General features: G+C 41.8%; 1 protein-coding gene across 1 annotated transcript in view; it reads left to right on the forward strand.

Annotated features, from left to right (window-relative positions):
• Window positions 1-2,342: 2,342 nt before the first annotated feature.
• SERBP1 (SERPINE1 mRNA binding protein 1) overlaps window positions 2,343-10,557 on the forward strand; it is a gene marked incomplete at its 5' end in the record, with an annotated part of 12,815 nt that continues 4,600 nt past the window's right edge. The window contains 6 exons of the mRNA XM_009871302.1: window positions 2,343-2,505; window positions 3,425-3,562; window positions 3,705-3,776; window positions 4,304-4,378; window positions 6,574-6,751; window positions 9,915-9,962. Of these exons, the coding sequence (XP_009869604.1) occupies window positions 2,343-2,505; window positions 3,425-3,562; window positions 3,705-3,776; window positions 4,304-4,378; window positions 6,574-6,751; window positions 9,915-9,962 (674 nt within the window). The remainder of the gene's footprint in view (window positions 2,506-3,424; window positions 3,563-3,704; window positions 3,777-4,303; window positions 4,379-6,573; window positions 6,752-9,914; window positions 9,963-10,557) is intronic.

Below are 10,557 nucleotides of genomic sequence, written 5' to 3' on the forward strand. Positions count from 1 at the left end.
TAGAAAGGGGGGAAACAAAAAAATGACCTCCTGAACTCGTGTTTCTGACGTGTTTGACAGAGTCTGTCTGGCAGGAACCTCACACGCTGTTTTAATAACGAGCAGCCTGTGAGTTCTCAGCCGCGCGTGGATGAGCCCATAGGGCGGGGATGTCGAAAAATTTAAAAAATAATTAAAAATCAAAGTGCGAATAGGTGGAATTAACACCAGGCAAAAGCAAATCAGTAGGACGCGGCCCTGCGTGAGGTTTTTGCACGCACATGTCGTCCCAGGTTGGTCCCGACCCTGATTAAATTGGAATCCTTAAAGTGTGGTGACAGCAGGTGGCATGCGGGTGAGGAAATAACTTGGTAAATGCAGTTTTACTCTGAAGGATCCTCTCAGAAGAGCGCAGTACGATGCGAAAGCGTCTTAATGCTTCAGCATCTGCTGCAGTGCGCGTTGCAAAAAAAGTCTCCGGCGCACTTTACGCTTTTTAAGAAAGCAGAAGTTTTAATGCGCTGGTTTTAGAAAGTGGGCCTCCCAGGTGTTATTTGAAAACACCTTGTGATGCGTACGGATCTTTAACGTTCGAGAGGTTTTTCCACGTGGGGAATGGGGTAATTGGTCCCGAGCGGCAGTTTGCTGAGCCCGTGTCCTCTGGAGATACCAGTCAGGTGCAGACTTGTGGTGGTGTCCCTCGTGAAACACCTCTCTGGCCAACACAAGAGGACGCAGAGGGATTTTGGCAGGGCTGGCAGGCCATGTTTACCTCCCATTTCTCACATTCGTTTTCAAGAACGAGCACTGCTTTGCTAGGAAAAAAGGTATTTCGTGGCTTATTATAGAAGTGAAATGGAGAAAGTCAGGCCTGCTTTTGTGGCAGCATGTTTGGAGTAAAAGTCGCTTTTCCATTTGAAAATCTGGTGGGTTTTCTGGTGTGAGACTGTAGTTCTAGCAGTATGAGAGCATTTGATGCCACGGTATCGGCAGGATTTGTTTCCTCTGTGAAGGTATTGGAGTTTAAAACTATCCCACTCCTCTGTGAAGGTGCAGGTGGTTTGACTGGTGAATCACCAGTTCAAAGCTTTGCGATCCTATGAAAAAGAAGGAACTCGTGTTTTTGGTTAGGCTTCACCCAGGAACCAGGTTTTTCTGAGCGAGGGGCGTTGGGCTGGAAATTCAAAAGACGTGAATTGTTCATTCCAGTTCTGCAGCATACCTCCTCCGTGACATGGGGCTTGTTTGCTTTCCTTGCTGAAGCTTTCCCTCTTAAAATGAAATGGTCCTCCTTAGTCTGAGAGCCCTTTTCAAAGTAAACCCGAGGAAGTTTTAACCCCTGCCTTTCCCCAGGGAGCGAGGATCGCGTAGCAAGCAGGGTATGTCATGCAAACTTCACATTAAGTACAGCTTGTGAGTTAAGGAAGACATTGTTCATTTGGGTGTGTTGGCTTGGATATCATTACAACTGTAACTTCTTTAGCCCCACCCAAATACGACATTGCGTGTCAGGCAGGAACTTAGTTCTTTTTTTAGAAAAAAAAAATTGAAGAATTGGCGGCTTTTAATTTAAAAGATAGTTCACAATTCTTGAGCCAGCCTCGATGTTTCTTGTTGGTTTTTTTTTTTTTCCCCTCCTAAATGTTTTGGCAAGAAAATAATATAACAGAAGAGTGATATGTTCATCCAGATCTTTCTAAAGAAGCGTAAACAGGCCTTTTGGCTGAGTGGAAAAGACGGCTGTATTTAAGATCCTTCAGATGTCTTAGTGAAGAAGATAATGCCCACGGGAAGTTATTATTTAAAAATTCTTCCAGAAGGCATGGTGGGGGGGAAGTTCAGTGGCACAGCGTATTCTTAAGCTATTTTAAGTAAGTGCACGAGGAGGTGAGTCTCAGGGAGCGTGTGCGGGGCTGTGAATGTGGCAACACTGGCTTCATTTTGGTGCACGTCAAAGTAAGAAACGCTTGTTTTACTTGTAAAGTACCTTTCAGAGGAAAAAAAAATTAACTTGCTTGCTTTGATGCTGCTTTGAAAGTTGACCCTTTCATTTTAACATGGATTACTAATGTCTTGTGTGCTCTGACAGGTTTTGTTACCTGCAGTATTGTAGGAGCGTGCACTTGTGCAAAATACAGTTTGATTGAAATGCTGCCTAAAAAAAGGTGAATGAGAAGAGTCGTATGATCTACGGTGACTTTTTTTTATAAAGGTATAGTTTCTCAGTTTATGTGGTCAGAAGGCTAGAAGGAAAAATCCGCTTCAGTTCCAGCTTACCTTAGGTGTTGTTTTGCGGTGAAAGAGTGGGTATCTCTCCCGGAGCAGCTCCGCATTCCGTTGATGTGTTTCACCTGATGTTTCAGGGATAAGGCGCATTGGCAGGAGGCCTGATCAGCAGCAGCAGCAGCAACAGCAGGGTGAAGGCAAGCCTATTGACAGGAGACCGGAGAGACGACCTCCTCGGGAGCGCCGCTTCGATAAACCGGCTGAGGAGAAAGGCGAAGGAGGCGAATTCTCTGTTGATAAGTAAGAATTTTGTCTTGCGTGATAAAGAACTTCCCTAGCATTGATAGGAAGGGGCGCTGGCCTGCCTTCTGCTGCTACATTCAAAAACCAAACAACTGATTGAATCAGAATTAAATGGATTGAATTAAATTCTGTGTCAGTCGCAAGAACAGCATGTGTCATACAGACTCTAGCGCTTTCCTTTTCCATGATTTTATTTCCAAACTGGAGACGGTGATCTAACGTGAAGAGTTCCACTGGTGTAACTCTCACAGTTTAAATCACTAAGGTGTCCACCATATCTCTCTAAATCTGTAGCAGATAGCTCAGGAAGGGCTCTCAAGTATAGCTGCTGCCTGCGATGAGATCTGATGAGACCTATTTGCTGTTACAGCTGCTACTTAAATCCATACAGCTGACTTCAGGAAAAATTTGCCTGTGTAGGTGTTTACACCTTGACTGCAGTGGCTTCAGATCTGGAAGTGGTGAAGCTGCTTTATATCACTTGAAGTGTCTGGAGTATCATGAGGGATCCAGAATTGAAGTGTTCCAAAAGCAATGTTTCAAATACTAAAACTTTAATAACGAAAGTTACAATCCCTTTCAAAGTAAGTTGGATGAATGTGAGTTAAATTGAAATCGTAGTATCAGCTAGTTACGTAGCACAATGCGAGCACTGCCTACTGGAATTTAGCACCAGAAGATGCAAGCAAACGACGATCCTGAGCATTTGTTTCTAGATTCTAAAATGCAGGTATTATGTACGTGAGTTTTTCCCAGTGTAATAATTTGACATTGAAATTAGAGCCTCGACACAGTTGCAGACAGTAATTATCAAAAGAGAAGTAAATCAGATTCTTGAAAGAGGAAAAAGAAAACCTTGAAAACCACACTCTAAGTTTTGGGGGTGGAATACTCACGTTTAGCTGTCCCATGCTAGACCCATTATCGACCGACCTATGCGTGGACGTGGTGGACTTGGAAGAGGACGTGGACGCGGCCGTGGAATGGGCAGAGGAGACGGGTTTGACTCTCGTGGCAAACGTGAATTTGACAGACATAGTGGCAGCGATAGATCGTAAGTCTCTAACTTGCTCTGTTGTCTCTTAACTGTTCTTTACAGTTAATACACATTTTTAAAATTTACTTTTGAATTTCTGTATCTGGACACTATAATGTTAACTCAGTTTTGTTAGTTCTGTTTCACATTCACATTTCAGCGGCCTAAAGCATGAGGACAAGCGTGGTGGCAGCGGATCGCACAACTGGGGAACCGTCAAAGACGAGCTAACGTTAGTAACCTGTAATTGCTCAGAAAGCTATTAGCTGAATGTTAATAAATTGTAATTCTTACTGTTAGCTGCCTTTTTTTTAATATATAATTTTTGTTGTGCTATTAAAGCAACCTTTGAAGAATTTAGAAAATGAGCCATTTCTTGTAAGAGATGGCTTTGCTGTTATTGGGGCAAATTCCGAACGGGGAGGTCTTGTGCTAGTTTCTTTTTGCTGAAAACAGAACATTGTAACAACTTTGTTTGGGTTAAGCATGCTTTTTTACGTTGAAAGCAGTATTTTTAATAGCCAAATCCATTTTTTGTCTGGTGTGGTGGGAGGCTTTCAGAATGTTGGGGAAAACCATTGGGAAGGTGAGAAGCACAGAATTTAACAGGCACAGGGAGCACCAATCCTTAATGAAATAGTTCTTTGTGAAGAGGAGTGGGCTCTATAGGTCCCTTGTAGAACTTAGTCATTAATCTTGCGTAGCTTTAAATAGGGATGAACTTTTAAAAACGAAGCTCCCAACGTTATGTAATTGCAGTGAATTGGATCAGTCAGCTGCAACTGAGGAAACGCCGGAGGGAGAGGAACATCCACCTGCTGACTCTGAAAACAAGTGAGTACCACTCCTCTTCATGCTCTCCCATTCCTTTGAAGGTGCTGTTCCTTTGCTATCTTGAAACTGTTTTAGTCTTGTGCAGGCTCTTGAGTTGCTTCCAGATTTAGTTACTAATAATTGGTTCTAATACACTTGGGGTCTCCAAAGTACCAAATCTAGAAGCATCTGTACTCATATCTGGGTAGGACTACCAAGCAAAAGGATCAAGATGTTCTCCTGCAGGTGGAAGGCCACTTTTTTCCAACTTAGTTTTGCAGAACAACTGTCCAAACTATGCCTAGCCTGTAGAAGAAAGGTTGTATCTCTTTCCTTCTCCGGCTTAGCTCTACGCAACCAATTTTCAAAGAAGGTAACCTGGTTGCCTCTCATTCCACTTGGACATGGTTGCAGAAGGAACTGGGGACTGGATGAATGAAATAGAGTAACTAGAGATGCAAAAGGGTCAGTGCTGATACTTCGAGTTGATGTAAGAAACGTGATACAAATTTTTAGCATATGGTAGTGCAGCGAAATGTTGTATTTTAATGAGAAATGTGCTGAATTCAAAAGACGATGGCAAACAGATAACGAGTACTTGAAAAATTCTACCTTTGCACAAGATTTCTAGTGTGGCCTTTCCTACGACTTGATTTCCTCATCGATAACTTAGATTAGTGGCAAAGAGAATAGATTACTGTGCAGAGAATATAAAAGGGATTTAGATTAACTGAAAAAAGGCAAAATGCTATTACTTTTCAAAGATTGTGGTGGCCAAGTCTAAGGCCCGCAGTATGAGAATTTTTAAGGAATTGCAGCATGGGCTTTGGTCAGAAAACACAGACTAGCTAGTCTTTTAAAAATATTTATGAATTGAGAATCTGGATATATTAAATCTGCTGTGTCTGCAGTATTGCCTGGATCTTTATTAGTGGCAGCATCCTGGTGCTTGACCGGATACTGACCCACCTGTGTGGAGATGAGTTACTGCAAAACTCTGCCGGCTATTTGCATGTGTTTTTTCTTCCTCAAACCTGCAGAAAATATTTACTGTCCTCGGGTTCAAGCATAACACACGTGTTGTAAACCAACAGGTATCTTCACAGAAAAGCATTTTTCCGTGAGTTAGTTTTCAAGTTGGCTAGTTTGGTCTGGATTGCTGACTGAAGTGTTTCAGCAGAGCTCTAGGATGCGTGACTGCTGTAAAATGTGCAGAATGCTGAGGAGCGATATTTTTGACTTGGAACAAAAACACCCCAATTCTGAATGTATGCTGTGTCAAAAAATCATTGTGTCCTACGGAATGAGAAAAAAAATTGACATGGTAGTTTTGATGTAAAACCTCTGCGTTATTAAATCAGAATCAAGGACTGCAGAATGAAGGCCTTTTAGGTTGAGGCTTTCACAGTCTTTTTGCTGCATACACATGCCACTAGTTTCCTGCAAATCAGAAATTTAGTTGCAGAAACACTGAAGAATGACCAGAGGATCGACTGCCTGTGTAGTTGGAACATGATCTGTTACTGAGCGCAGTGGTTGTGCGATTTACTTTGGGGCTGAAGGTAGAGGCACCAGAGATTTACAATGAGGTGATATGTTGCACAAATAACCAAGTTGTAGGCCGTTGTTTTTTCAAGTTAGCCGAAAGTAAAAATTGTTGCGGTCACCTGGAAAATTAATAATTGCCTTCCGTTTAATAAAGGAAGCAGACTATACAGAGCAGGTTAAATTAGGGTTTTTTAGAAAACTAGCAAGCTTGAAAATTGTGGTGAGAACAAGCTCTCTCTCACTGCCTTAACTTGAACCTTGGAGTGATCTTGAAAAAAGAGGAAGAAGCTCTGAAATCTGTTGCAGAAGTTAGGCTCTCATATTTGTAAAGAAAATCGTCAATGTGGAGAACAGATGACATAAGTCAGTGTTAATTTTAACATTTTGCCATGCTGTTCTCACCATTTAATTGCTTAAAGGTGTCTGACTGTGATATTTTTTTACTTTTGGGGGGCACCGGCTAAAGGAGATGAGTTTTCTTATGTACTTTGAGTGGTGGAAATGAGGAGTTTACATATATACACCTCTTTACTGCTAAATACTTGACAACCTCTTTTTTTTCCTTTTTCTTTTTTAAATCTGGTGCTGATTAACAACTGATTTTGAATTTGTCGTATCTAGAACGTGAGTTCTAAGTCATGATCATAATATCCATGAATTCACTGCAGAGAGAATGAGGTTGAAGAAGTTAAGGAAGAAGGTCCTAAGGAAATGACCCTGGACGAATGGAAAGCTATTCAAAGTAAGGATCGTGCAAAAGTCGAGTTCAACATCCGTAAACCAAATGAGGGTGCTGATGGGCAATGGAAAAAAGGATTTGTTCTTCACAAGTCAAAGAGCGAGGAGGTAAAGTGGTTTTCAGTACTTGCTAGTATCCAGACTGCATAGGTTTTTCTGTTGATAAACACTTCTTGGAGTGGAAGCTCCGTTCTCGGAGATGCTGACCTGTAGCTGAAAGTTTGTAAAGTGGGAACAGCGTTTCTGTGTGTAAAACTGGAGTTTTAGGCGGTAGCACAAGTCGCTGTTCTCGCCGTAGTTGGTTTTAGTGGTTGATCTGTACCCTTAGGTTGGTGTATGCTGTGATACAATCTAGAGGTAAGACTGGAATATTGGTAACTTTGTAAGGATGGTCTTCTGGTGAGCATTTTAGAAAATTTGTCAATATCAAATCTATGTGGGTGTGGTTTTTTTTTTAAAATTGCATTTAGCATCTCTGTTAGGTGCTTGCTAAACATGATGCAAGATTGAAGAAATACTGATCGTGCCTCAGACATGTTAATGCCTAAACTGTTTGCCTCGAGTTTGTAACATTGGTATCTTCTCATCTTGTAATATTATGTAGACAAATGTCTTTGAAGCTTTTGAGAAACCAGAGGAAATACGTTTGTCTGTTTCAATGACAATCAACATAGTCGTCGTGGAATTATTTTAAAATTGCAGTTTCTCCAGTGTATTCATTGTAGTCATTGCAAAACTTGAAATACTCTATTCCAGGATAGCGTGACGTATTGTTTCCCTTCAGGAGGGGAGGAAGGTGCTGAGAGCTCTGTGTTCTGATGCCGGGCTTCATTAATCTTTGGATTTAATCTTTGTTATTAATACACTGTATAATAATGACCCACTGTTAGTTGGTGGCCTGCAACTTTGTTTTTATGGTTCTGACTCCCTTTGAAGTCCGTGAATAAGATGTTTGGTCTTCTAACATGCTTTGGCACATCTTGTCAGCTTTTTCTTGTAAGCTGGGGGCGTGATACAGGTGAGGAGGCACGATTCAGGAGCTTCACAGTTGATAACTCCACTTGTAATCTCACTGAGCATGGAATGAATTTGGCTTTGGTACAGTCATGCTCTTTTCTTCTGTGTGAGGTCGTTCTTTAAGTGATTGTGTGTCTTTTTGTTCGCCTTAAGCTGTCCAGTGTTAGAAGTGTTCATTAAATGGTGCTTTCTCTGGCTGAGATCATCAAGTCCAGATAGGCTGGGTTTGATGATCTCAGAGATCTTTTCTGGCCTCAATAATAATTCTGTGATTCTATGTAGAAAAGGGAAATGGAGTTAAACTTAATCTTGCTGTATACTGAGAGTATATTTAAGCATGTGTTTATATATTTTACCAGGATTTGTCTGTAGTACTTCAAGTTCTTCCAGCCCAAATCTCTCTGAAGCAGATTTATTTGATGATCAGCTCAAGTATTTTTTTATTTTTAACATACCCGTGTGTACGATTGTGTGAGAAGGTGGTGGTACTCTGCGAGTAGTTTAGAAGTTAGACAGATCCGTCCTGTATTTTCCATTTGACAAATGAATTGGTAGCTAAACAAAACCAATGAAGATAACTAATCAAATTATTTTCACGGAAGAACTGACATAATTGGTAGGTTGTTTTATTTGAGAGATGTATTCAGTTAACTTCTTTTTTTCAAAGTCATCTATTTTTAACACTGCTGCTGAAGTTAACAGCCCCAGAACTGAGCAGACCTGAGATCCTAACAAAACTGCCTGTAAATGGAGATGCTTTCTGCCTGCTTTTATTGTCTGTCCAGCAGATGTCTGTCTGTCCCCACTTCATTTAGTCATTTTTGACTGATCCCTTGGGAAGCAATGCGGGTTGGGTTTTCTTTGTGAAGTATTGCAGTGGAATAGCTCCCTAACAGAGGCGTAGGGAAAAACCTTCGTGGCGCCTCCTTTGTGAGCAGGTTTAGAAGGTGGAATATTTAGAAATTGTGATCAAAACCTTCCAGTCACCTACTGTTCTTCTGTTTGTCCTCTTCGATTTGCTTGGGAATTGTGAAGTTTAGGTTGATGTGATGTTTCTGTGATTCTTATTGATAAGGGAGTTGATGTGTGGAAGTGACTTGGTTTATAGGTGATTTCTGGGTTTCGGCTCCAGGTAGATTTTCTCAGGAATTTGGGCTGAAGTTGTTTTGACCACCCTTACTCCCGTAGCTTGAGAATTGCTGGCAGGATGCCCAAAGAGTCTGTTGGAGCAGGGAGCAGGAGGATCTTCTGTCCATCTGCCTTACTCTTGTGAAAGAGCTGCCCTCCTCCTGCTTGTGCTCTTCCCTGCGGGATGAAGCTCTTGGCCTTGCCTGAGGTCTTTCCTCTCTTTTGCATTTGCTGCTGAATTACTAGAAAGTGATAGTTCGCATAAAATTCTTAGTCCTGTCTCTGATTCTTGCTGGTTTAATATGAAATCCATGTGTATTGGCAGCCCTAGTCTAATGCGACTCTTTCCAGAAGATTGAGTTGTGCCATAAAAGAGAGATCCTCTTTTTCCTTCTCTGCAGTTGGTTTAGTGGCTTGAGCTTTTTAAGTTCTGCTGGCGCAGCTGAACAAAAAAACAGGAAGAAGTTAAATTGTGGAGAGATCTTAAAGTATGTTCAAAAAGCTGGATGCAAGTCTCCTGGAAAGATTGATGCACTAGTAGATCAGTTCCTAATCCACATATCTGCTGTGCCGTGCCCTCGCCTCTTTTCTGTGCCCTCAAACTTTCTTGCTAATCTAACCACTTCCTCAGAGGAGGTTACAGTGAGAGGCCAAGAAATATGCTTTGGAAAAGAATAGTTCATCTTCTGAAAATCTGGAGGAAAGACTCTTTGAGTGGAGGCTCTGCAGAAACCTTTTCTCCTTAACAGTGATTTGAAGCATCCACCCTCTTGCTGTCCGCGGTGTGCCTGCTGTGTCGCGCTGTGCTGGAGACCAGCCTGCGTGCCGTGATCTCTGCTCGAGTTTCCAGCAGCTTGTGTCAAAGCTTTTTTTTTGGTATTCATCGGAGATTTCTCTTGTCTCCACGCCTGTGCTGCAGTCCATCCTCTAGGCTGTCTGGCTGCTTGCTCAGCTGTTGATCTCATCCTTTTGCTGCTTTGTGTGCTCAGTGACATCTGTAGCCAGCAAGTTCATGTGACCTGATTACCTGTTGTTTCTGTATGTAGTCGAGTCTCATTTCTTCCTTTTGTTTTCTCCCTTTGTTCCTTTTTTTGTCACTTTGGCATGGACACACAACTTTCATCAGACAAAGGCGATGACAGAAATGCAGGGGAGTCTGCTGGAGTCAAATGAGGTACTGGTCCTTTATATCTCACTGGTAATACCTGTGTTATAACGTGAGCCCCTTCTGAAATGAAGGTCTGGATATTAAGAAGTCAGAAAAATAGAGAATGCAATAGAGAATACAAGATGAAGCTTTTCTGTCCCTGCCTGTTGTCTCACTGTGCACCACGTAGAGCCCTTGCTCCTAACTGAACTGAATTCAAACCTTACCATAAATGCTTTTATCACACGTCTCTTTCTGTTGTTTTTGCTGCTGTTGTTTTTCCATATCTCAGTCTCTGGTTTGGCCCCCTTTCCATCAGTAGCTTGTTCTTAATTTCTGACAGCTTTTCCCAAGACCCACGAGAGCAGCAGTGCCTTCCAGAAGCTCTCATTTGCTGAGAGCTGCCAGTATGTGTGAATGAAGTGCTTCCAAGGATGATTTGGAAGAAGCAGTTTGTCTTTCATTGGTGTTTTAAATGAGCTTTAGTCACTTTGGATAGAGAAGTCGGTGGCTTACATACAGAGTTTGATTTTTGTTGGTTTAGTGGTTAAGCCAAAGTTAAGTTGTGAAAATATGATGGTCTTGGTAAGACTGTAGCGTTTCTTCTTTAAGCAATAACAGT

This window comes from Apaloderma vittatum, unplaced genomic scaffold (genome assembly GCF_000703405.1).
Source record: "Apaloderma vittatum isolate BGI_N311 unplaced genomic scaffold, ASM70340v1 scaffold10546, whole genome shotgun sequence".
NCBI lineage: Eukaryota > Metazoa > Chordata > Aves > Trogoniformes > Trogonidae > Apaloderma > Apaloderma vittatum.